This window comes from Molothrus ater, chromosome 18 (genome assembly GCF_012460135.2).
Source record: "Molothrus ater isolate BHLD 08-10-18 breed brown headed cowbird chromosome 18, BPBGC_Mater_1.1, whole genome shotgun sequence".
NCBI lineage: Eukaryota > Metazoa > Chordata > Aves > Passeriformes > Icteridae > Molothrus > Molothrus ater.
Window position 1 is genome coordinate 2,961,049 of NC_050495.2, and position 27,171 is coordinate 2,988,219.

The 27,171-nt window shown below is 46.6% G+C and overlaps 2 protein-coding genes across 3 annotated transcripts; one reads left to right on the forward strand and one right to left on the reverse strand.

The window, feature by feature from the left end:
• Positions 1-704: 704 nt before the first annotated feature.
• ANAPC5 (anaphase promoting complex subunit 5) lies at positions 705-13,587 on the reverse strand. Its single transcript, XM_036393476.2, has 17 exons — positions 13,378-13,587; positions 13,212-13,291; positions 12,421-12,530; positions 11,824-12,019; positions 10,764-10,830; positions 9,907-10,008; positions 8,649-8,839; positions 7,738-7,819; positions 7,001-7,090; positions 5,942-6,123; positions 5,339-5,474; positions 5,042-5,116; positions 4,118-4,239; positions 2,884-2,991; positions 2,154-2,301; positions 1,406-1,568; positions 705-1,058 (listed from the first exon to the last, which is right to left on the reverse strand). The coding sequence occupies exons 1-17, from the start codon at positions 13,579-13,581 to the stop codon at positions 844-846; spliced, it is 2,271 nt and encodes a 756-aa protein (XP_036249369.1). The 5' UTR covers positions 13,582-13,587; the 3' UTR covers positions 705-843.
• A 275-nt stretch (positions 13,588-13,862) lies between these two features.
• RNF34 (ring finger protein 34) lies at positions 13,863-27,169 on the forward strand. Of its 2 annotated transcripts, XM_054516739.1 has the most exons (7): positions 13,863-13,942; positions 14,667-14,743; positions 21,516-21,734; positions 23,018-23,407; positions 23,737-23,790; positions 24,017-24,218; positions 25,284-27,169. In XM_054516739.1, exons 2-7 carry the CDS (start codon positions 14,732-14,734, stop codon positions 25,469-25,471), a joined length of 1,065 nt encoding a protein of 354 aa, XP_054372714.1. In that variant the 5' UTR covers positions 13,863-13,942; positions 14,667-14,731; the 3' UTR covers positions 25,472-27,169. The 2 variants fall into 2 exon arrangements, with proteins under 2 accessions (XP_054372714.1, XP_036248887.1); XM_036392994.2 differs by lacking the exons at positions 13,863-13,942; positions 14,667-14,743 and adding an exon at positions 18,341-18,408.
• Positions 27,170-27,171: the final 2 nt, after the last annotated feature.

Genomic DNA, 27,171 nt, shown 5'->3' on the forward strand with positions numbered 1-27,171 from the left:
GTATTCCCCATCCAACCCTGCCCTCTGCCAGTGGGAAGCCATTCCCTGTGTCCTGACACTCCAGGCCCTTGTCCAAAGTCCCTCTCCAGATTTCTTGGAGATTTCTTGGCCCCTCCACATTACTTCAGTCAGTTGTGATCTCCATCTATTCACCCATAAAAGCAGAGCAGGTGAATGACACACAGTGCTGAGGGGAGAACACACACAATAAAACATTTCAGCTAAGCTGGGGCTGTTGTTTCCCACTCTTCACCCTCCTCATTCCCCCTCTGCACAAGGACACACGAAACAACAGTGCCAGGACTTTGCACTGTTAGACCTTTCTGCCTGAACCCTGTTTTTTCCCTTTCTGCCAGCACCATCTGTTTCTGCAGCGTAAACAGCAACAGCAGACAGGTTAAAAGCAAGGACACTTTTTAAATGAGACTCCCCCTTCCATACCACTTAAAAAGAGCACAAAGGAGCTTTGCCTACATTTTCCACTATTTTTTTTGTACCCCTGTGTTCATAAAGCCTGCATTGATTTGGGAAATGTCACTCCTAAGAACAGAACACTACTTCGTGACTGCACTGCTCCCCTCAGTGTGTTTACAACACAGTCAAGAGGGTCTTTTCACTTTTTCCCTGCTAATTTCTTAGCTTCAAGTAGACAATAAAAGTGAAATGGGTGGAAAACGACATTTGCGTTACAAAACACGAATCTGTTCAAGAGCAGACCATGATTTATTGGCAGTTATTCTGAAACCCGTATGACTGAATACAATAAAAAGATACTTGTAAAAAAAAGAAAACAAACAAACAAAACCAGAACAGGAAAACAAACAAATCTCATCTTTAAATGCATCATTTGAAGGCATTGATCAAGGGGACACCGTGTGCTGGCAGCTCCTGGTGCAGCTGACGGAACAACATGGCACATTTGTTCCTTTCCTGGGTCCTGCCGAGGGTGTGGAACAGCCGAGCTTGGAAGTAGAGAACGTCTCTGAGCTGCTCTTTGCAGTCCACTTTGGCAAAGTAAGTCTTGGCTTCATTTAGATTCAAGATAGCAGATTCCAAAGCTGTGGGAAAGAGGGGGACATTCATATTTAAGAAAATATCACAGTAACAACTCCAAGGCAGCTCAAGTCTAAGGAGGCCAATTACAAATTCCTCAGCTTTTCAAAACCATTTGTGTCTTAGCAACGTGGTCTCTCAGCTAGTTTCTATTATTCAGCCTTTGCTGCAAAATATGTGTGTGAAAGTATGCAGATAAACAATATTCCATTATAAACATCTGTGCAACAACTAATTCCAAATGAAATTTGTATACAATAACCAGGTAACACACTCTGGTGTAGCAGGACTCCAGTACAGACACTGGTTTGCACTTCTGAGCAGTTTCAGAGAGAATTACCCTTCACACTACCTTCAATCTTCTTTTGTGGAGTGTAGGAAGCTGCAGAAGCCACCTGACATTTGGCCACCAAGAACATGGCACAGCCTTTGTCCAGGACAGCTCCGTGGGCCAAGACAGGTTCTATTGCCATGTGCAGGATATTCAGGGCTTGTTCAGGAATGCCAAGGATCAGCTGAAAGAGAAATACTTGTTGGTCTCACACTGGAATCCACTGATGGGAGCAGCTTCTTCAGGGAACACCAACACAAGCCATGTCTGTTTCTGATAACGTGATGTAACATGCACCATTTATTTTCAACTTTTTCCCCACTATCTTCTTTTAAATCAAAACTTGTGAGTAGAAATGAGCTGCTCTCTGAAATGATTGGGAAAGGCTTCTCCACTCAGCGCTGACAGCCATGCCTCTCAGAATAAGCAATATAACTGAACTCATTACCAGCATTATTTTTAATATACAAGCCAACCTGTGCTGCTAGAAAGCCAAAATACCAGCATAAAAAGACAACTGAAGACATTAAGACAGGGGAAATTTATGCTGCTTAATTACATACAATAACTATACATTTTAGTGATGCACATGAAACTCAACTTTTATTAACTTCCTCGAAAGCTTTCACATTCAGAGTTTACTTCTTCACAATCAATAATTTAATTCCAGCAAGGTTGTGTTCTTAAATCTCACAGGAGTAAAACCAGCATCCAGATCCCCAGAATAAATGCAGCCCTGCAGCCCTGTGAAAACACAAATCAGCCCTACCTGGGAGAAAGCCAAGTTGAGCACGGTTTCAGAGGCCAAGTACTGCAGGCTGTACTCGCGAGCCAGGGCCAGAGCCTGCAGCAGCACGGGCAGCGCGATGGTGTGGCACGAGGACCTCCAGTACAGCTCTGCCATGCACAGCAGCACCCTGGCCAGACAGGGAGCAGCAGTTACAGACCTTCACTCTGGGTCAAAAATGTCCACTTGTTCCCAGGGGATTATTCCATCCACAATGGGATTGGTTTTATTACGAATTACGCTGCTGCATATACAATACATTTAAATTACACCCTTAAGAGGAGATGCCACAGGCATACAAAAGATTAAATAATATATATAATATATAATATATAATATATATATAATATATAATATCTTTATTTAAATATCTTTAAATAAAGATAAATAGCTCTCTCAAGATTTACACCAAGGTAAAACTACACACACAGCCATTTCCTATTTATTTTAGATGCAGTGTTTCCTTCTTCCATGAACCTTCATGGAACTTTAACTTTACCACCTTTTAGTTTACATAATAATAACTAGGTTTAAATGACACAATATTTTGAGGATTCCTCCATACTGTGATTAATAATTGAAATGACTCTGTAATCTTAGAATCACAGCAGGTAATCTGAAGACTAGTGAAGTCTGAACACAGACAAATTGAAATGGCTGATTCTAATCACTGCAAAGTGGCTTTAATACTCTGCAAATGAAACATTCTTACCTAATCACCATCTCGGTGTTCTTGATTTTCTGGCAGTGGATCAACAATTTCTGCAGAAGTTTGTGTGCCTCTGACATTTGATTTTGGGCTTTCAATACAATGGCTTTTCTGTTGTGGTAGAAAGAAAACATCACTGTATTTTTGTACTTTGTATAGAATTCTGCTCTTCAGAACACAGTGAAACAGGTCTCTATTTTGTGACCTGTTTCTTATAACTGCAGACTGGCACCCTGACAAAGTGTACACATGCTGCACACACAGACAGGAGGAAAAACAGATCTCCCTGGTGCCAACTGGACAACTCCCAGGCAGAAAGGATCAAACTCATAAAACAGCTTTAGATAGAAACCAGGGATTGCCAAAATCAAAGGCCAAAGAGGCAGCAGAAGTGGGAGGACATGCAAGCTAGACAGCATAAGTAATTATCTGTGAGAAAAACAGGTATGAGGTAAAGCAGCTAAAATTGGCCTGAGCTAACAAGGATATGGAGCAACGGGAAAATGGAGAGCAGGGAAGTCAGGACCAAATGCACAGCAGCAGGGGATGGGTACAAATGCCCTGAACCAGACACTGAGCAGAGTATTTAAAGATCAGGGAATTCATGATCAGTCCAATTCCAGAAGGACAAGCATCAGGTCCCACAGCTTGAATGCTGCTCTTCTGGCTGACTGGCACTGGCTGCTTTTAGGTGTTTTGCCTTTGAAAATTGACAAGAAATTCTTTGAACACTATGTTGGTTTTCATATTCACCAAATACCAAGTTTTAACTGTAACTATTTTTAACATGTCATTCTCGTTTAGGAACAAGACCACATTAAGGTGAGTGGAAAAAAAAAAATCACATTGTTCCATTTTGGAGATGTAGAAACCAGGCCACAGAGGAATTCACTCAAGGCCTGAGCTCCCTCCCCAGCTATGTGACATAAAAATCTGCCTTGTGCTCAGGTTTGAGTATAGCAGATTTTGAGGACCTCACCGTGACAGAGTCACAGCCCTGGAATAACACCAACTTCAGCTATTCCAGTTCTTAAAATGCCCAGAGAAACAATTACAAATTATTATTGCAGCACATGCTCTAAGGGAATAGCCCTAGAGGTTAGATAACATGACCTTAACTAGTCCTGGAAAGGGAAAAAAATGCAAGCACATGTGACTGCCAGTGATCACTGTGCTAAATTTGTCATGATCTGCATGGAACACACCTGCAAGTGCACCAAGACCCACGATTTCTCACCTGTATACACCTTCAATGCTATTAAGTGCTGTAATTCCTGCTACAAGAGAATCTGCTACGTGGTATCTGCCATCGTTCATGGCTCGCTCAAACTGTATTTTCTGATCAAACAGCATCCAAAGCTAAACAAAGAACATCCAGAAAAAAGCTTTAGAAGTTGTGCCTGCTCATTTTCCAATCCTAAATTAGAATTTACTTTTTATTTTTCCCCGGGGCGTATTTGTCTCTAGACACACTAACTCCACTGTCCAGTTATTGGATTTACTGAATTACTGTCCTCAACAGAAATGCTCAGGTCTGGATTAATGTTTCAATATTGAAGCTCACCTACTTGACTGCATTTTATGTGAAAAGGCTCTTTTAAGTCATTACTAATGATTGGAGACTTGTAGACAAGTAGACTTGTTCTGGAGTGAAAAGAGAAGGCTCACACTACATCTAATGGGATCTCAAGCACTTCAATGTAAATACTATCTTATACTATCCTGTAGCAATGTTTCCCAGAGTCACACAAAAATCAGGTTATTAGCCCATTATCTCAGTTATTTCTGGATTGTAATATATCAAAATAAGCAGCACTAATTAAACAGAACTTTGAAGCTTCAAATCAATGCAGAGCATTTAATTGCTCTATGTGCTCATGAAGCAGATGTGTATTCCTCTCTTAATGAAATTTCTACTTGAACAGCTTCATCTTAGGAGGTTGTGGTGAGAGAAACATCTCACCAGTCTGAAAACAACACAGGCAGCTTTTCCATGCTTTTGTAAAAAAACTGATGCTGCACAGCTTCCCATGAGGACAAGCCAAGGGAAATGAGGAAATGTATAACCCAAGGCATCCAGAGGAAAATTCAGGAGCAGTGGGATTCAGATCCTAATGTACAACAGTTACACAACCTACAGGCTGACTGCTAAGTACTCTACCTGTGCATGCTGACTGTTGGGAGGGAATCTCTCCTTTAGGTGTTTCAGTATTTCAGAAGCAGCTGCAAAGTACCCCTGGAACACAGAAGGACACTGATTAATGCACCCTGCTCCCCTCCCTTTCAGCACAACCCTCGGGGAAGGGATTTGCCCAGCAAACACCCTGCATTGTCTCTGCCCCCAGAGCGGGTGTTAAAGGCAGAAAAAAACCACAAGTCGAGTCTTGCACCCTCTGTCAGCACCACCCACAGGTCCTCTCAGCAAATGGCACTTGGTGCAAGCAGCCCTGGAGCTCACCTGCTCGGCGTGCAGCTCTGCCAGGTGACACAACACCACAGCAAAGGACTCGGTGTTGTTCTGCTGAACGCCCACGTTCACAGCCTCCAGACTGTTCATGCTCAGCAAGGTCTGGGCTTGCTGAAGTGCCATGGTGCTGGTGCAAGAGAAATATCTTTTAGTTTTCAAGCAGCAAACAACAACCATTTTTAATCTATGGTCTTGTTATGACAATAGTCTATGTTGTCTGGTTAAGCCAGGGGCCTGGGGAGAAGGAAAACTTGTAAAATAACTGCTGTCCAGAGACTCTGCACTGTGCAGGCACAGCAAGTACTGCAGACTGAAAGCTGCACACAGCCAAAGCACAGAGATGCTGAAAGTGGGGGCACAGGAACAATTTATGATCTATTTGCCTCTACTAAATGGAAACTATCTCTTCTTCAGTGTGAGTTTTAAAGAAACACAAGAGAATGGAAATAATTGCACTCAGCCTGTACTGAATCACAGTCTGATTGCTTTATTTTAGTGCACTGGAGAGACACAGTCACTTGTTACACCTATATAAATGCATTATGTGCTAACAAGTGCAGCAGCTAATCCAGGAGTTCCAAACAAAGCAAATACCTGCGGCCGTACAATCTCCAAATGGCTGTTTTCTGTGCTATGCTGATGTCTATGAGCTCTGACAGGCTGTGCTTCCAATGCAACAGATCAGAATCTTTTAAGGCATCCATCAGTTTGTTGGCAGCCTTTCCTGCAAAAGCTCTTTGCTGAACCAAGGACTGTATTCCCAAGGAAGCAAGATACTGGGAAGGAGGAAAAAAAACATACCTCCAGTGATGGAAGACAACAGAGTACCCCAGGCTTGCAAATTACACTGGAGCAGAGTTCTAAACTACTAAAAAAGAAACCCAAAAAGGCAGCACAGACAAAGGAACACTGCTCCAGGCATTTCTTTAAATACTCACTTATGCACACCCACACATATGTGAATGTCATTTTGTTGGATGTGAAAGGTAATTTCCACTCCCCCACACAGAAATCTTATGGAGGAGGACAGGAGCAGTACCTGGATTTCTCCAGAACTGCTGTGAAAACAGCCTTTGCTTTCCTTCCCTTCCCCACAGAGGCCATGGCTGCTCCTATCTCCCAGCAGTTTTAGTCCATTTTAGAACAATTCTCTTAACAAAGGAATTGTGGATTTGGGGAAGACAGAACTAAACATTAACAGACAACAGATCTATCAAAGGGGAGGGCTGCCCTGCAAGATTTCACGGAGCTGTACAAATAAACACGTGTTCAAAGCCCTGCCAGAGGCATCAGCACTGAGCTTCAGGGAAGGTGGAGCCCTAAGAACCTCCCCTGAGCACCAGATTGTAACAAAATGTGCCTGGGCCAGTAGCCACAGAGAGATTTTCTGCCTGAAAATCAAGCAAGTTAGAAGGAAAACCAGTGAGCCTTGCAATAATGCTCTGGCATTAAAGCAACTGAGCTCTGGCTTGTTAATATGAAGCATAAAAGTCATAGAAACAGCTGGATTTTGGAGTGTTAAAATGTTTGTTTAAATCCAGTCCCATATTTTGAACAGACAAGTCACAAAGCCCCAAACTCTGAACACACACACACCCATCACCACATGGGTTTGTCCCAAAATAAAGTTAAGGATTGATGAAATGGACTCACTGGCAATCCAAAATGTAAGGATTTGTTCACAGAGTGCTCCAGCAGAACACAGCTGTCAAATATCTTCTGCTCCAGGATGTACAACCAACTCTAGCAAGGAAAAAGATCAAATTCTCATTGCAAATAACTGATGGCAGCAGCACTTTTAACTTGGCTTGCTGTTAGAGAATGCACAAAAAGTCACTGGAAATGCAAACCACTTGAGGATTGATTCTAAGGAAACTTCTACTAAATGCTGCACAGCAAAACATATCAGAAGTGCATCTAGGCTGGGATGCTGGTGTGGCACCAGCCAACCTGGAGGTTCAGTGGCGCACAAAAATACTGTGGAATGCAGCACCTCAGGAGTTTGATACCACTGATGTCAACTCATTATAATGTTAATTACAGGGAAAAAAAACAGAGAGAAATCCAAATCCTTCCCTCCCACTTTGCTTGCTCTAAAGGTGGCTCTGAGAATTCAACAGACAGGAAGGAGGAAGCTTCTGAAATTCTTTTTACAACATCTAAGACTCAACTTTGAGCTTACTACTGAGGATACTGGGATAACAATTCCTGCTTAAGGAATTGACCCCGAGCTGCAACAAACCCTCCCATGATCCTTGCCCTGTGTGCCAGCAGTGATGCCACCCCGCTGCTGGGCAGTCAAACGCTCTGGGGGAGACGCTGCTGTGAGAGGAGCTCTGCAGCAGCTCCCTGAGCAGAACCACTCCAGGTGGCTTGCACAGAGCTCTTACCAGGCAGTGCTGCAGGCACACGTGGTCATTGGACTCCTGGGCAATCCTGATGGCTTCCTGAAGGGCCAGTTCAGCCTGCTGGCTGTGACAGACAGACAGACGGACAGAGGGAGAGCAATTACTGTTCCTGCAGTGCTTAAGATACAGCATCCTGATCCAGAGGAATATTGATCTGAATTATGCATAGTGCACTCAGATCTCTGATTTAACAGCCTGTGTTTTCCTCCCAGCACTCAGCAGTGCATTCTGGTTTTCAGGACAGTAAGTCTGACAGCATCTGCAAACCAAAACGCAGCTGTAACCCCTACATGGCCTTTCAAGCCCTGTACAGGCCACGGTGCCAAGTTATTGTTTGAACAGGGGCAACATTTAGAATCTGCTTGTGTAGAAATTGTTACTCTCAACTTTGCAGTGTCCTTCCCCTCTCCAGTCCTTTCACATCGTGCCTCCAGGCAGCAATCAATAAATGCAAACCATAAATGAAGATGGGTAGGCCAGCTTTATCAACAAAATAAACCCCAACCCATGTGGCATTTTAAATTTTAAAAGCTTGGATGGCTTTTTTGGTTTAATTATTCTTTTGCCAGATCATCAGCTCTGTGTTGACTTGCAGAAAACCAACCACACTTTCTTGAAAAGATGGATGAAAATAGGCATTCATGCCCACTGACCCTTCTGAGGTCATGGAAATGTAATTGAACACTTAAAATACCCAGGACACAGACAAATGTCAACTCTTAGATGGCTCAGTTATTATGGAAACCAAATAAACATCAAAACAAAAACAAACCCAAACAAACCAAGATCGCAAGAGGATCCCAACCCAACCCCAGCTGCTGTCAAGCGGGACAAAGCCCCAGCAGGGTTTTTAGGAGGAAGGGGAGGTCTCTCGGGGTGGCTGAGTTCCCTACTAGTGGCCGAAGCGGCAGTGCAGCGCCGCCAGGTTGAGCGCGGCGTAGCGCAGGCTCCGCCCGTAGCCCTCGTCCCCGTTGCTTTTGCTCTCCGCCCCCGTGAGGATCAGCCGGTCGAAGTAGTGCAGGAGGCTGTGTGTGGAACTGAAGACATCCTGCACCCTGAGGCTGTTTAAGTAGCTTAAATAATGCTGGAAAGGGGAAACAAAATCAGTTTTAATTGTACAGATACCAAAGCAGAGGTTTTGTTTGTAATTACTCGGTGTTTCTGTCCAAAACATGTAACTGTGAAATACTGATCAGAAGTTGCAATACTGATACTACCTGGGCAGAATTTCTGGATAAAACTGGATAATTTTTTGGACAATATTGGCTGTTTGCCCTAACGGGATCTGCCAAATGGTGAAGATTACAAGATCTGTCAGAAAGATCCCAGAGAGTCTGAGATCTCTGCAGAGGTGGAATTTCTGCATTTATGTGAGAGTGGAAATGGAGGCAGGATGCACTCAGAAAAATACTAAGAAACATCAGCACTGCTTCCAAATGCTGTGCAGATAGAAAGGAGATGCTAAAATTGTGTCTTTTCTTTTTGGCTTTGAGACTGGCCAGGATAATCCTTTATGCTGTGAAGTCCAGGCAGGGACTGTGGCAGCCCTTCCAAGGGGATCCCCTTCCCAACAGCAGCAAGGAAAATCCTGTCTGCTCAGCCCAGGGCTGCTGGGAGGCAGAGGTGCAAAGCAAGGCAGGAAGGAGCTGAACTCTGGAAGTTGCTCAAGAAGAAGCTGTTGAGGGACAAAGCAAGAGCTCACAGCACAGGTCTGGCCCCTCAGCACGAGCTGTCTGTGGCTTTCAGTATAAATTGCTGTTAAGGACCAGAAGCAAAGTGAACAACAACCAGAAAAATTAACAGATATTGCACTTAATACTGATTTTTAAACTACAGGAGAATGAGGCCTGAAATTACTTAGGAAAATGTGGGCAAATGATATAAGTTTTAGATTTAGTTGAACAAGAATGCACTCAGTCCCACCAAAATTAAGAGGTTTATATCTGTGCATGAAGGGGGAGTACTTTGCTTAATTAAGGTTCTTGTACCTTCAGGAGTTTTAGTCTGAATTACTAAACATTTACATGCAACTTGCTCACAGTTTTATCATCTACTTATATTTCAATAGAGAATAAATTACTTCCAAATAATCCTATCCTTGAGATAAGAAATCCTTTTACAACCATTCTGGATGAAGAAAAAGATACTTACTGCTTCAGCAAAGTCTGGATTAAATTTTAACAAGTTGTTCAATTCCTTTTGTAAAGATGCTGGAGCAAGAGCCTTTGTCTCATCATTCTTTAGCAAAGAAGCCTGGAATGAAATTTGAACAGTACAAGTAAGAAATGTAACTCCATAAGGAGGGTTATAAAAATACATTGTGGTGCAGGATTGTCAGGTTGTTATCTGCTTGGAGAGGACATTAAAGAAGATTTTGTGGCAGCTCTGTCTATTATGACAGTGTCAGTTCTATATTACATTATAGTGTTCAATTTCCAGAGATCACAGAAACCAAGTCAAATAAAATCTTATTCAAAGGACTGTTTAAAGGCATTTAAAGAATTCTGGTTAAGTTTCTCTCTGAAGAACTATTGCCACACATTGCTCACTGGAATTGTATGTATCTTCTCATACAAAAAAAAACCCTCAGGAAAACAAATTGATAAATCCAGTTTGCTTTGGCAAGCAGTTCAATTAATTTAAAAAATCACAAAAATGTAGCTACTAAAATTAGCATTACTGACTATTGAATTACTGACATTTGTGTCCATGTGTATTTCTGTTCCCTTTTTTATTTACCAGCTGGAATAACCAACAAAACTGCACATTTCACAGAAATGTGAGGCAAGCAGAGCAGAAGGACCTTCTGAGAATCAAATATCAGCATATGGTGACATGTCTGGATGAAACACTCACAGCCCCAAGTGCTCACACTGAGCAACAACAAGCAGGATATCAACAAGCCTCTACCAGAGCACAGAAAGCATCTCAGCTGACACTGGGGGTAAAATTCAAGGTGAAATTTGTGTTATGGAACATTTCCTCCACTTTAATGAGAATTAACATACCTGCTGAGAAAGAAAATACTCTGCTTGTTTCTGGGAAAGAGGCCCACTGCAGGCTATCTCTTCTTCCCTGTAAGACACACTCTGGTTAGAAACAGGGGCAAGGAAAGACAGCACAGAAACACATTTCATCAGACACCCCCACTGCTGCTTTATAAAGATTTCTGAGATATTACAGCTCAAAGCATGAAAGAACACTGAGAAAACTTAATAAAGAACAAAATCTACTCCATCAAAGTCAGCAATCCAAATGATTTCACAGAGTTTAGCTTCAACCTGCAGAGACTGTAGTTGAGAGCAGCATTACCCTAAATACACCCTAAAAAACCCTAAAGAAATACAGCAGAGAGAAGATTTGCAGCTGACATGTTCAAATGGCTCTGCTCTGGTTTTTCTGTCCTCTGAAGAGAGTCCCAAGGAGATGAACTGGCACTTTGGCCACATCCATCACAGCTGGAAACAGCTGGAAACAGCTGTTCTGCAAGACATTCACTCTGTGGAAAGCCAGCAAGCCCAGCCAGAGCCCAAAAGCTGCTGTCTGACTCACCAATTCCTGCACAAGTTTATACAAATAGAGGTTGCAAAGTACATTTTAAATACATGGACACATCAAATACTTTCAGGATTATTCTTACAATGGAGCATCTCTTCAGCAGGTGAAAACTCTCAGTGTTTGCTTCTCCTATTTGAGGTAAATAGACACAAGTTCTTTTATTTGGAGAACGGTGAAGAGCAAAACAAAACCACTCAACTTAACTTCTTATTGAGCAATCTTCCCTTGCTGGCAGCAGAAGTGACCTCTCCAACAGTTTTAGCACGTCACAACCAGAGGAGTCACCCAGCAGTGGGAAATTGTGGGCAGCAGCTGCCCTCGGGCTGTGGTTCCCTAGGGGAGGACGAGGATGGGGCAGTGCCACCTTCCCGAGCCACTGACAAATGTCACCACACGGTGGCACCAAGGAAACGAGCGGCCACAAAGCTCAGCCCGGCTGCAGGAGACTTTAAACAAATCAAAGATTCATTTTCTTAAAAGGTTTAAAAGGCTTTAACACGAATTGATCACCTTAAAGGCCCATCAAGTTCTTCTTTCTCCATTTTCCCATCCAGCTCCTCTGGATTTGTCAGCTCCATCTCATTCTCATCAGCTCCATCCTTTTTCTCATCCTTCTGGAAGTACTGCTGGAGTGCTGTGTAAAGTTTGTAGACCTGGCTGAAGGAAAGTTTGTTGTATGCCAGGATCATGTGGCGCAGGAACAGACCTGGAGAGGGAAATTCCTGCTGTGAGCAGGGCTGGCAGCTGCTGCTGCAGACAGGAGACAAATCCATGGCCAGCAGCTTCAAAAACATCATTCAGTTCCTCATCAAACAGAAATCAATGAGAAATTAAATAGAAATTACTGAGTCTTATCTCAATGACACAACTCAGTGTTGCAGGGTGTAAATCACCCTGCAAATCTCACTGAAGATAAGTGATAAATTGTTAAAATCAGTAACAACCTCACAATGTGCAAAACTGTCAGTTAATATGCAACATCTGAGCAAGAGAAAAATGACATTCTGCAATTTGAAACCTCCCCAGAAAAACAAAGCTGTGTCCTGAGGGAGTGACATCAATGACAGATATCACAACAAAAATAGCTCATGGATAACAATTATTTACCTACTACACTTGTTTTATGAACTTCTGGCTCTGTCCCTGAGAATGAATCTGAAAGATCATCAAAAAATTGCTCCATGTCTTTCAGCTCTCCTTCTGCCATAAGTTTTAACCTAAACAGGGGAAGAAGATGTCATTTTTAGGGTATTAATACAGACAACAGGGGAAAAATGGCAAGTTTTAGGGTATTAATATAGACATCAAAATATTCCCCTGCTTCCTGCATAAATGAGCAAACACAAGTGATAACTAACTTCTTGGAGCCCAGGAGGTTTTCATACTGAGGAAAATAAGATCATATTAAATAGTGGTAAGCCTAATAATAATAATAATAATGATAATAATGATGATGATGTTTGGGCATGTTTTTCTTTTTAAATAGGTCTTTATTATGAGAATAATTAGATGAGATGGTTATTCTTAAAACAAATAGGAGCCCTTTTTATTTTGGAAATTAACAAATTTTACAATTTTAAAAATTGTTTCAAAAATTTATAATTTTTGTACTGCTTGCATTTTTGGAATTGTGAGTTTGCTGGTTAGTGAGTTATTTGATATGACAACAGATCTTCTGTCCTGCAGAAACTTTAAATCTGATGACTTCGATGTTGGTGCCTTACAGAACTTAGTTATGACAAGTATGAAACTTGTCCAAGTAGAGTTTTGGCCCAAACTGCGCTTTCAGAGCCTGACATTTGCAGGTTTCGGGGCACCTTCCCGCGCTGGAGCGGACACGAACAGCGCAGGGGATCCCTCGGTGGCTCCTGCCCCGCCCCGCCCGCCCGGCCCCGCACCTGATGTGGACGGAGCCGGCCAGGTGCGGGCAGCACTCCTCGATGGCCTTGCGCAGCCGCGACAGCGCCATATCCGGACCCTGCGGAGGACAGCGACATGTCGCGACAGGCCGCGACACAACGGGGCCGCCCTTCCCCCCGGCCCAGCCCCAGCCCGGGCCTCGACCTGCAGCAGCGGCAGCAGCAGGCGGTTGAGGCGGCGGCGCTCCAGCAGGCCGAGCTGCGGGCCGGCGCGGCCCAGCTCGCTGAGCAGCACGAGCAGAGCCATCTTGTGCGGGGTGACCCAGTCGCGGACGCCGAACACGTTCGCGTGCACGACGCCGTTCGTCAGCATCGGGTTGAAGTAGAGGCTCTCGTGCACGCTCGCCATGGCGGCGCCGGGGCCCGCCCGTCGCCCGGGAAACCGCGCGCGCCCCCGCCCCGCCGGCCAATCGCCGCCCGCGCTGCCGGCGCGCGCGCAGCGCCGCAGCCAATCGGAGGAGGGGATGTGCGCCTCCATAGCGGGGCCGCCGCGACGGGCCGGGCGCGAGAGAGACGTTCCGGGGAGAGAAGGGTCCGCGCTGCGGCGGGGCTGCTCCCCCGAGCTGCCCTGCATGGCGGCCAGGCTGCGGCTGCGGACAGCGAGGGGATGGGCTGCGCTTGGGCCGCTGCGGCTCTGAGGAGTTATCTGCTAGATAAGGAAACAGACATTCTCTGTGTGCTGGCACTGCTGAGGCACCGCAAACCCTGGGGTCAGTTCTGGGCCCCTCACGCCGAGCGAGACCCTGAGGGGCTGGAGCGGATCCAGGGCAGGGAACGGAGCTGGGAAGGGGCTGGAGCACCAGGAGAGGCTGAGGGAGCTGTGAGGGGGCTCAGCCTGGAGAAAAGGAGGCTCAGGGGGGCCTTTGGTTCTGCTCAACTCCTGACAGGAGGGGGACAGCCTGGGATTGGGCTCTGCTCCAGGGAACGGGGACAGGAGGAGAGGGAAGGGCCCCAGGATGGGCCAGAGCAGGGGCAGAGCTGACATCAGGACAAATTTCATCACTGAAAGAGTGGTGAAGCATTGGAAGGGGCTGACCAGGGAAGTGGTGGAGTCATCATGCCTGGAAGTGGAAAAACAAACCGACATGGCTCTTTGCAATGGGGTTTGGTGATTGGCCACGGGTTGGATTTGATGATCTTGGAAGTCTTTTCTAACTTTAATGATCCTGTGACTAATAGAGCTGTACCAGGTGAGGTACAGGTGACCACGGCCAGTGGTTTGGTGGGATTACCGATTTTGGGTGCTCTCTAAACAGACACAGAGTCTGGTTTTAAAAGGAGATGTTTATTCTGCACAGGCTGCAGGGTGGAGGTTTCCACAAGTCAAGCAGCCCAAGGGGTAAAAAGTTACATCTTTTATACAGTAAAATTTAGATGAACCCACCTACCCAATACATTTTCTCTGTCTCTGACACAAGCATTTCCATGTTACAGAGAACACCACAGAATGAATTCACTCCCCTCTGGATTTCCTGCAAGTAAATTGTGATGCCATAAAGATGTTTCCACATGTAAGTTTTTATTTTCTCAATAACTTGTTAAAGTACTTCATTAAGGCATCATATTCCCAAAGAAAATACTCCAATTATTATAATAGTTCTCATTTTTGTAAGTGAGAGCAAAACAAAACTCAATATTATTATACATCTGCATGTCCCTGGGGGTTTCCATTGCGCTGCTCCTGATTCATGCCTGGGGGTGGTGAGAGGAGTAGGAGGAGGCAAATCAAGCGGGGGGTAATTTTCTAGGATACATTTGCATTTAAGAAACTTAACATTGTAGCTTGCTGCTGCTTCTGGCATAATTAATGATCGTTTCCTCGCCCTCAATGAACTCATTGAGCTGTGTCTGAGCACAGATCCCAGGCAGTGACAGCAGCTATTATGTTTTAAAGGTCGATTTGCTGACATTTCCTGAAAATAAAGCCCATGGCCTGGGCGGAAACACGGAGCTGGTGGCGTGGCAGGGCAGGGAGGGAGGGGATGAGATAAAGGCCGGGCTGTGCAAGGGCTGGGAGGGAAGAGGAAATGACAAACATCTGGTTCTGATGTTTCTGTGCAATGCTCTGGAGCCAGAGTGTGAGCTCTGCTGACAATCCTTCAGTGTGCGGTGCAGAGAGAACTGTTAGAATGCACTTTTAAAGGATATTTAAATCAGCTCTCATGCCTGAAGCCCAGCAGTGAGAGCTGACTTTGATTGTATTAAATCCAAGATTAGGTAACCCAGCTGAGAAAGTCATCTTTTATCTCACCTGAAATAGGCTGTGCCCAGCAGCGAGGCCAGAGGGGGCAGCAGGATGATCTGAGGGATGGAGCATCCTCTGGGGAAAGGCTGAGAGAAATGGGGTTGTGCAGCCTGGAAAAGAGAAGTTTTGGGGTGACCACACTGTGGCCTTCCAGTGCCTGAAGGGGCCAACAAGAAAGATGGAGAGGGACTGTTCACGAGGGCCTGGAGTGACAGGACACAAGGAATGGATCCCACTGGTAGAGGGCAGGGTTGGATGGGATTTTGGGAAGAAATTCCCCCCTGTGAGGGAGGTGAGGCCCTGGCACAGGGTGCCCAGAGCAGCTGTGGCTGCCCCTGGACCCCTGGAAGTGTCCAAGGCCAGAGCTTGGAGTAATCTGGGATAGGAGAAGGTGTCCCTGCCAATGGCAGGAGATTGGAAATAACTGATCTTTAGGTCCCTTCCAACCCAAACCATTCCAGTTCTGTCATTCCCTGATCCTTCCCACAGCCATTAATATCCAACCTGGAGTCCCCAGATAAAGCCCAGCGATTAAATTTGTCCTTTTTAAACTTTACAATTAAATTTTGCAGATTGTTAAATTAAAACCAAATGAATATTCCTGGGAAGAATCCCTTCCCTCCCTCTGGCTCTGCTGCTGTGTAAAAACCTTGGGGGATTACAGAGCTCGTTGTCACTTGTTATTTGGTGGCAGTAGGAAATGGGACATCTCTCAGTAATAGATTTAAATCTTTTAATGCTGCTTTGGCACAGTCCTGGAGGCTCAGTGAGGGCAAGGCTTTTATTAATAGAACCTCTTGAAATGCTCCTTTTCACCCACGGAGGAGCTGGCACAGTTCAGAGCCTCCTTCCAAAGCCTCAGCGTGGTTTCAGTCTGGGCACGCTGCTGCAGGAAAAGTCATCTCCAGTCACATGTTAAGGACATGATTCATCCAGATCTGCCCAAATGAAGGCAGGAGTGGCAAGTGCAGCTGCCAGCACTGTCACCAGATCTCAGCTCTGTCAGGCCCACGTTACTCCCTAAAACATCTGTGCTTGGGAGGATTTCTTGTTAGCAAATCCTTAACAGAGAAAAAGGGGAAAATGTTGGGTTTTGCTTGGTTTGGGACAGCTTTTACCCCATTGCAGCGACTGCATGGGGAGTTCTCATCTTTTAATGTGATATTATTAACAAAAATCTGTGTATAACTTGGTACTTCAAGGGTGACACTGAGCTGACAGAGTTTAGATGACACAGAATGTATTAAAAACCAAGCTTACTGATATTTTTAAGGTGTCTTAAAGCAGTCCCTTGCATGAGAAATGTGAGGAATGTGCCATTGCAAGCTCCAATGTTGTATTCACAAGGCTTTTCTATTTTTTCTGTCACTTTGACTAAAATGGCAAGCTATAATTGGGGGGAAAATGACATTTTTTATTAAGTCATGTGTACAAGTTCAGAGCATATCTAAAGCTTGTCAAGGAGCATAAGCATTTCTGAAAAAAGGTGACCTGATTTTGAATTAAAATATGGTGTCAGGGCAAATCCAGAAGTTGGGCTGTGTGCACTATCTGCTCTTACTCCTGAAGCTGCCAGGACTGCATTCACATGGCAATTACAGACCATTTTTTGTTATTTTTTACCCACTTCTTGTATCTCATTTGCTCCAAAAATAGATCCTTCCTGCAGAAATTAGCAGATTGCATCCAACCCTTTGTAGGGGGAAAATTTGATTTGTGCTCTGTGTTTATTTTCAGCCACTTTTGTCTGTTCCTCTTTTTGGCAAAGCCCTGCCTGGTTCTTGGCCCTTTGTGCTCTTACATAAAGCTCTCCTGAAACCTTGGTCAGGTTTGGGCTGCTGGGTTTTCTTTGATGTGAAAAGCTTTCAGTCCTTGCAATCTGGGATTATTATTTTATATATATATATATTCTACTCACAGCCTAGAGAAAATAATAATGGCATCTAGGAGCTCACTAGAAGTGGATTTTTAAATAATAAATATTTTCTCAAGTTTAATGGTTCTCACCAAAGGGTTTAGTAGAATCAAACTGAAAGAGGGTGGATTTGGGTTTGGTGTTAGTGGGAAATTCTTTACTCATAGGTGGCACAGGGTCCCCAGCGAAGCTGTGGCTGCCCCTGGATCCCTGGCAGTGCCCAAGGGCAGGAAGGGCTTGGAACAGCCTGGGACAGTGGGAACGTGTCCCTGCCATGGCAGGGTGGCACTGGAGGGCTCCACAGAGGGACAATCCAGGGCCTCCCTGGGCAGCTCCAGTGCTCTGCCACCCTCCATGGAAAGCAGCTCTTCCTCGTGCTGAGGTGAAACTTCTTGTGTTTTCATTTATGGCCATTCCTCTTCATCCTGTCACTGGGCACCGCCAGAGAGAGCCTGGCACCATCCTCCTGGCACCCCTGGGAGGAGTTGGCATGGATGGATGAGATCCCCCCTCAGTCTCCTGTGCTGCACACAGCTCCCACAGCCTCTCCTCACAGGAGAGAAGCTCCAGAGCCCTCACTGTGGCCGTGCCTTCCACCGGGCTCTGTCCAGGAGCCCTCCTGTCCTGAGAACTGCACACAGCGCTCCAGGTGTGCCAGGGCAGAGTGGAGGGGCAGCAGCACCTCCGAGCCACCATCGGTGCCACTATCAGTGACTGCACCGGTGCCACCCTCGGTGCCACCCTCAGTGTCCCACCAGTGCCACCCTCGGTGCCCCCGCGTGTCCCGGCCCCACTCGGGGCATTTCCGCGCCCCCTCGGCCCCGCCGTGTCCTCTGCTCCCATTGGTCGCTCCCGCTCGCCGTCGGGGCGCAGCAGCCAATAGGCGCTCGGCGCGGCGGCGCGGCAGCCAATGGCGTGCGGCGCGGCGGCAGGGCCCGCCCTCCGAGCGGCGGCCCGGCGGGGTCGGCGCGGGGCGGGGGCGGCGCGGCGCTGGAGCGGCGGGAGCGGCCATGAAGGTGAGGGGGGGGGCCCGTGAAGGTGAGGGGTGCGGCCCGCCGGGACAGCGCCTCTGCGTCTGCCAGCAGGGGAGGAAGGAGGAGGGGGCGAAGCAGGGGAGGGTGACGGGGCCGGGAGCCCGGCGGGATGTCCGGGCCGGGCCGCCCCTCCCGGCTCGCCTCAGGCCGCGGCCGCCGTCCCAGCCCGCTCTGAGGGGAGCCCGGGCGGGAGGGGCCGAGCCGAGGGGCCCGCGCTGAGTCAGCGGCCGGGCAGGGCCGGGCCCGGGCCCGTCAGGGGCACAGCGGCGGCTCCCGGAGCCCCGGTCCCTCCCCGGAGGCGCCGCGTCGCGCCCGGGGCTGTTGGGCCGTCCCGGAAAAGCTTTGCTTGTTCCAAAGGTGGGTGTAAAGAGGAAGTTTCAGTTAAAATGATTACAAATAAATCCCTCCCATCGCTCTCGTGTCGTTCTGCGGCTTGGGTAGCACACCCAGGTTACACAGGTGTGTTAGGAGCAGCAGGTGAAATCCTTGTCAGGTAGCTAAACACCCTTAAAGCTGAAAACACAGCAGAGAAGTTGGAACGCAGGATTTTGCTCCTATGAGATGCACATAAGGTATGGAGAGGGACGATACCGATGGCAGCCTGTCCAAGGAAGTGGAGACTGAAGGTTTTGGTGCAGAAATTGGGAATGTTTTGATTAATTCTCAAGGGAGGGATTTTTTGTTTTAGCGTGTTTAATTTGTGTGTTGTGTTGGTGCTTTTCAGCACGGTGCCATTTCTTCTACAGAGCAATATGGAGAGTCTAGACACCGTAATTCAATTATCAGTTAATGACCTGAGGGCACAGAAGGAATCCACAGGTGACGTGGGCTAAGGAGAAAATGAATGCCTACGTAGCCCTGCCTTTCACCTTAACTGGGTGGTTGGCAGCGAGATAAAGAGATTTTCTGTTTGATACCAACAACTTCAGTGTGTCAAAAATGAGTAACAAAAAGTTCCTAAAAATATATACATGTTTGATGTTGACAGTGATGGCTGAACAGTTGTTACGGGCTCTGGAATAAAATAAATCCAAGAAGCAGGTGTTCAACTCAGGCCAGGGTTGTGGTATCAGATGTCTCGTGTCCTTTTGGTCATTGTGTGTCTGCTGCTGCTGCTATGATCCCCTGAGCTGTGTAAAAAGGGAAGTTGAATTTTGACAGATGCTTTTGGTTCGTTATTTTATTTTTCTGTTATTTATATGTGGTTGCTTTGAAATGTTTTAGATACATAATTAGCTCCTCAGTTTTGAAGAAATGGTGATGAATGAGAGGAATGGTTGTGTTACAGCTGTCCCTTAAGATGAGAGGAGGTATTTTTCAGAAGTTCCAAGTTTTAAACTCAGAGCTCTGCTGGACTGTCATTGGTTTTCAGGAAGTATTTCTGGAAAGTTAATTCCTCTTGCTTAATAAACCAGGATAATTATGTTTTGTCCAGGGAAAATTAATATTAATGCATTTCCACAGTGCTTATAATGGAGAAGTACAAAACAAGCTTTGGTTTGAGTCTGGAATGGGAGCTCCAGGCTGGGGTGACTGTGTGAGCTCCCTGGAGCTCAGGGAAGGGCTGCAGGGAGCTCAGGGAGCTCTCCTGGGGTGCCCAGGGCACCGAGGGCTCCTGCATCACCAGGGTGAGTTCTGCTCTTGAAATACCCATAATGATGAGTGCATTTAGCAGATGAGAGCATTTATTTAGAATGTATATTTGATGTTGTAACTGAAGCTCCTGTTCTTACCTTTTGTGCTCTGTGGTTTGAAAGGAGACGTTCTGGCCCATCCCCGTTATTCTGGCATTAGGTTCCCACAAATGTAAGAGGACTGTGTTCAGTTCAGGGCAAGTGTGCAGCTTCATCTAGAAATTAGTGCAGGAATCTAGAAATATCATCTAGAAATTACACCAGGAATTAAAGCACCACGTTACAGAGCTGAAGTGTGTGTGTTCTGGTTGGTTGGGGTTTTACAGCAAGATTTAAAAGTCTCAAAAGCAATTATTTGAAAAAGAGAACAACTGTTAAAGAAAAAACTATGAAAAAATAATTGTATGTAAAGGAAGTTGTACCCCTCAGTTTCCTTTCAGGGAGAAGCTGATGTGATTCTGTTTGCCCCTTGTGTTTTTTCTAGCAGGTCTCAGGGAGCCACCTGACAGTGATTAAACTTGTGACCTGCCCAACTTGGAGTCCAAATTCCACCTTTTAGTAGAATATGAGCTTTTCATAGGGAATCAAGTGCCTAAGGCTTCCAGGGATAAAAAGCAGCACTTTTATGTGTTCAGAATTTCCACTGCTTTAAGATTATGTGACTCAAAACTGAAATACAATCAGTAGAAAATAAGTTTATTTAGATTTATTTTAACTTTTGTTTGACATTTTGTAAGGCAGTAAAGCAGGGAGGTTCAGGGAGATCTTGAAAAATGTTTCCTTGTCAGTGAAACCAGACTGTAATTATCTTCTGCTGAAGGTTGGTTTTCAAGTTTGAGAGCCAGGAATGTTATTTTAGAGAGAGTTTTGTTGTGAGTCATGCAGAGCTGGTGAGCTCTGGAGCAGATCCTGCAGGGACAGTTGTGCATTAATCATGAGAAGTTTTCTGCTGTTTCTGCCTGTCCCTGTTTGGGGTTTGCCCCTCACCTGCATTGGGCTGTCAGCCTCTCCTTCCTTGCTCTGCTCTTGCATCACTGCTGCCTCTGGCTGTGGGGATTCTCCAGCAGAGGGGTGGGGACTGGGAGCTCCCTGTCCTGCCAGGACAAACCTTTCCCACTGGGAGCTCCCTGTCCTGCCAGGACAAACCTTTCCCACTGGGAGCTCCCTGTCCTGCCAGGACAGACCTTTCCCACTGGGAGCTCCCTGTCCTGCCAGGACAAACCTTTCCCACTGGGAGCTCCCTGTCCTGCCAGGACAAACCTTTCCCACTCTGGATTGCAGCTGGTCTGGAGCTGCTCTGGCCCGGCCCGAGCGTGCCGGGATCCCTGGCTCTGGGATTGGCAGCCCGTGCTCTGGGATGGTGGCAGATGGAGGGAAGCAGCTCCTCACAGCAGCTCCCATCTGATGGGGGCTTCCAGATCCTGATCTTGTGCGTCTGCTCTGTGATGTTTTCAGGCGGGAGCTACGTCCATGTGGGCTTCCTGCTGCGGCTTGCTGAATGAAGTCATGGGCACGGGAGCAGTGCGTGGCCAGCAGGCTGGCTTTGGGGGAGGCGCTGGTCCCTTCAGGTTCACACCGAGCACGGGCTTCTCAGCTTACCCAGCTCCTGCTGCAGCCAGCACCAACATCGTCTGCAAGGCCTGTGGACTTTCCTTCTCAGTTTTCAGGAAAAAAGTGAGTATATTTCCTGTTGCACCGGATTTTTACACCTCTGAGCTCCTCTGTGGAAATACTGGGAGATGAGTGTTTTTCTCAGAAACCTGAGGCAGATACAGGCCTCAGGGAGGGAGGAAGTGCCTTATTCTGAGGTCACAAGAAATTATTGTCAACCAGGATTAGGAGTCAGTAAGTCTGATGTTCATTAGTCAGCAACACGTTGGATCTGGGCTGGCCTGGAAATTGATGGGCTCTGATTTGTAAGATAAATGTGTTAGCTTGAGAAGCCTGAACAGTAAAGCAAATCTGGTTTTGAAGATGGCTCCAAACTGTGGTTGAGTACTGGAGTGAACAAACTGGGCGATGGAAAAGTTAAAAACTCACAATACAGTATTAGAGTTTTTTTTTCTGGAAGTTCTCATGCAGTTCTGGTTGTTTCCTGACCAGCTTTAGTTCTGCTCAAGGCTCTTGTGCTCCAGCAGCCTCTTCCTTCTTTGGGATGCAGGTTGGTGGGTTAATGCAGATAAATAAAACTGAGATTATTTTATTATTTCTGTGTATCACAACTGTCCAGGATCGTTATTTTGCCTCCTCAGTGACCTAATCCTCTGCAGCTCTTTCAGATGAGGCCTCTTCCCTCAGTTTGTGTGTTGTTTTCCCCTTATGTGTCCTGTTCACATGGCAAGGCTTCTGAAGCCAATATTAATTTATAATCCTGAAAACCTTGAGGAGTTTGGGTTTGTTCACAGCAGCTGGAAGCTGACAGCCTTGTCTATTCCAGCTTTTGTGTATTGTGAGTCCTTTGAACAAAGCTCTCTTCAGAAGTGACATCTGGGCTTTGGGAGTATTTCCCTCCCATGTGATTCATCACATGTTGAGCGACTTTGACTTCTTGCAGTCAGTTGAGGAAGCAGGAGGTTCTCTAAAGTTTGGGATTTTACTGTTGATTTACACACATGAAAGGAGCAGTGACAGTATATTCAGAAGTATTTTAACAGACCATAAAATTGGTTTTAGTTTTGTTTGTTGTCTAAACTACAACTTGAGTACTTTATTAGTTTATTCATATCTTCTTCACTGAAACCTCAAATCAGCTTCAATAGTGCCAGAAGAGCGAGGACTCCCTTGGAACACTTGCAAAACTGACAGGGCAGTTGTCTGTATTTAAATCTTAAAAATTGTCTGTCACAACGGCCAGTGGAAGAGCTCATAGGAAATTCTGTAGCCTGGAGAAGCAGAGAGCAGGGCCTGGATTTGTTTCCTGTGACCCAGAGCTGAATGGTTCCCTCCTTTCCCCTCAGCACGTGTGTTGTGACTGCAAAAAGGATTTTTGCTCAGTTTGTTCAGTCCTCCAAGAGAATCTCAGGAGATGTTCCACCTGTCACTTGCTGCAAGAAACGGCCTTCCAGCGCCCCCAGCTCATGAGACTGAAAGTGAAGGACCTGCGGCAGTACCTGATCCTCAGGAACATCCCCACGGACACCTGCAGGGAGAAGGAGGACCTGGTGGAGCTGGTGCTGTGCCACCACGGCCTGGGGACAGAGCAGGACATGGACGCTGGCAGCCTGCGCTCGTCCCGGTCCCAGAGCTCGGCCTTCTTCACCCATCCCTTCTCCAGCTCCGGGTCCATGTCCAGCCCAGGAGAAGCTGCCAGCAGAAGGGGGAGCACAGGGAGTGGAACACCTCCACGGGTACAGTGCTTAACATGTTTCATGCAATAGCATTGCTTTATTTGATCTGTTTTCTTTAATAGTTATGTATCAATTTAAAATAAAACACCAATTGATACAGTTTGGAGGGACAGGAAAAATGCCTTTTGTACCCTGCATCTGAAAGCTGGAGATGATTAGCAAAGGTTCCTAGTTCATGTCAGAAGTGACTTAAAGCTGGAATGATTGGTAGCAACAGCAACTTCAGAATGTCATTTCATTGTCACTTGAGATCACCTTGGAAGGAAGGAAAGTGTTTTATAAGGGAATAACATGGGTTTTTATCCTGATGAGTTTCATTTTGTACACAGGGACAAACTGAAACATCTGTAAATAATGAAGAAGAAGAAAGTGCAGAAGAGCAGGTGAGATATCCAAAGAATGGATTTTTGGCATGTGACACCATAAAGTGTTTTATATCTCTGCCAACATTTGGCCTCTTGCTCTGGTTCTTCCAGAGTTTGCTGTGTCTAGCAATGAATGTCTGCACACACTGGCTTCAGAAAGAATTCAACTTTAGCCAAGCTGCTGCAGCTTCAGGTGCTCTGAAGTAGCCAGGGCAGCTAAAACCACACAACTGATGTGTTTCAGACCCCGGGGCTGGGCAGGAAGAGAGCCAGGGCCTCCCTGTCCGACATCTCCAGTCTGGAGGACATCGAAGGGATGAGCGTTCGGCAGCTGAAGGAAATCCTCGCCTGCAACTTCGTCAACTACTCAGGATGCTGTGAAAAATGGGAACTTGTGGAAAAAGTGAGCAGACTGTACAGAGAGAGTGAGGAGAACCACAAGACACGTAGGTTTATACTTTATTTCTGCTTTCTTAGGACCACTGAGTTTCTGGTTTCCAGTTTCTGGTTTGGTTCTGCCAGTGGAAGAACTTGGTATCTGACCTCTGTCTGCTCTGCTGCAACACCTGGAAAATGTGTTTTAACAATGCAGGGTGCCCCTAGAGAGTAGCTGACCATGGCTGTAGTGATTAAACAAAGCTTTCCAGGATTGTGCTGGTTTTTTCAGACTTTCTTCCAAAGCTTGGAGAGCTCAGCTTTCACAGTAAAGGTAAAATTGCACAACTGAGAACTTGTTCCTCAGAGAACTGGAACTTGGCAGCTCCCTGTGCTTTGCTGGGTTTCACAGGGCATCAGCCAGAGCTGCTCTGTAGCTGTGCAGATCAGGGCACTCAGGTCTGTTACTGCAGAATTAAAATCTACAGTGACAAAAGTCCAAGTCCTTTGCTCTCAGTCCAGATTTTCATAAGGTGGTTCTGTGGCTGCTGTTCTGCCCTCTGCTCCACGCAACACTTGGAGTCTTTCACTTGTGTAATTTGTCCTCAGACCAGTTTTTGCTTACACAACTTGGGAAAAAAACTGTAAACTTAAGGTTTACTTTTTTTGCCATGATCTGTTGGAATGTTCAGTTATTGATGGGGATGGTGACTATATGCAATGAAACTTGACAGGTTTTATTCACTTCTGCCACCTTTATGGCCTACTTAAGGCTTCTTCTTCTTAGTGTGCTTTATTATTATTGTGTTTAATCTTCTGAGGAAAGTGTTCTGCCAGGCAGTGAGCTCTGACACGGAAAACCAACATGCTCTGAATTTTAATCCAGCACGTTATTTTGCAGTCATTACATTCTGAATTGAGAACAGTTTCTTGAGTTTAAAGAACGAAGCCAAATATTGGATGTTCACTTGAGGGGCTTTCTAGTTCTTATTTCTTTGCTTCTTTGTGGAGGAAAATAGATTAATTCATACTGGGGGTTAAAAAAGTTCACGGGAGGGGACAGAGCACGGCTGGGCTGGACCTGCCCTGGCTGTGCAGGGCCCAGAGCCGTGACCTCCCTCTCTGTTGGTTTGCAGAGGGGGAGAGGATGCAGCTGAACGAGGACGACGACAGCCTGTGCCGGATCTGCATGGACGCCGTGATCGACTGCGTGCTGCTGGAGTGCGGCCACATGGTCACCTGCACCAAGTGCGGCAAGAGGATGAGCGAGTGCCCCATCTGCCGGCAGTACGTCGTGCGGGCCGTGCACGTCTTCAAATCCTAACCCAGCCCTGCCCCCAGTGCCCCGGGCAGGGCTCCTGTGGGCAGGGCTCCTGTGGGCAGGGCTCCTGTGGGCAGGGCTCCTGTGGGCAGGGCAGGGCTCCTGTGGGCAGGGCTCCTGTGGGCAGGGCTCCTGTGGGCAGGAGTGCTGCGCCCTGGGCACGCGGCAGCTTTGTCGTTTTGGTTAAACTCAGCCTTTTCAACATCCAGATGTAGAAGTTGGTGAAAGGTTTTTCAAGCAGCTCCTGCAGCGCAGGGCTGGGCAGGCCCAGGTGCTGCCCCACTGACCTTACAGCCCCACAGATTGTTGGAGTCAAACTGTTTACAGCAGTTCTTGCTCTCTTCTGAAGAATCTCACCTGTCCTTACGCATTCAGCACTTGGCAAGTGGTCAGCAAACACCTCTGCTTGAGCCTGTTAGCCTGTGGTGTTGTCTAGTGCATTAGAAGCAATGAATATATCAGTTGATTATTCAGCTTTTCCCTAATGATAGAATGTATCTGTTCTGACAGCCTGGCTGTCCGCCGGGCTCGGACACAGCTTAGGAAGCACTGCCATGAACTGTTCCCGCACTGAAGCCCTTAAGCAATCTTGCTTGATGCTGATTGCTCCCTCTGAATGTCTGTCATGACACGTGTGCTGTCTTGGCTGTTCTCTGTCAGTGTACAAAACACTCCATCACTCTGCAGGGCTCAGGGGCCGCGCTGGGCTCTGCCTGGTGGGCTCCAAAAACCAGTTACTGAGTGGTTTTTAGTTTAGGAATAAACTATTTTTTTAAGAAGGGGTACTCTAGTAAACCACGTTGGCGTGGTCCTTAATCCGCTCATGCCTGTTGTAACTATTAACCTGTGCTGATTGTACTCCATGTGCCGACAGCCTGATGTTACTGTGAATCCTGCCCAGGGGCACCAGCTCCTTGCTGCTAACGTGGAATGTACAGCGTTACTGACCTTAACTGGGGAGGGGAGGCAGGAGCAGGGACAGTTTGGTTTCAAATCTCCTGGTCATGGCCTTTCACCCAAAGCCAAGTCACCCAAACCAGCTTCCCAGTATTGCTGCCAGCCCTTGGCCCAGGGTCAGGCTGAGCTTTGTGCCATGAGCTGGGGTCCAGGTCCTCCTGGAGCAGGAATTGTAAGGGTTCCTGTAGAATATCTGTGAGCAGTGACCTGGGGAAGGGAGCAGGAAGAGGAGCTTGTGCTGGAGGTGAGAACAGGATCCCTCTGACCAAACATGGCCACGACTGGGATTGTGGAGCTCACCGTAAAAAAGAGGTGAGGAAGGACCATGTGTGTCCAGTTGTCCTTTAAGCAGAGTTGGTTAAGAAATGTACAGTTTCTCCTTTGACTTCCCATGTGGCAGCAAAGTTCCAGAGCCAAGGCTGTGCTGGCTGAGGGTGCAGGACCCGAGAACTGGACCTGTGCTACACTGGCACCTGCTCTTATTTTTGTGAATCCTTAAGCTGGCTTGAAGAGAGAAAGCAGCTCCTCTTCACACAAAACACAGCTCCAAGCTCTACTGGGTATTTTTCAGAAGGGAGCAAACCTCTCAATGGCTTTATTTTTTAGAAGTAACTTTTTAAAGGTACTTAATTCCTGGAGTCTGTCCAGAGGGGAGGCTAATGAAGACAGACATGCCCTCGGTGTTATTTCCGTGCTGCTCATTAGCCACTCGAACTCAATAAAGATGGGTGATGGGCTCTCTCAGC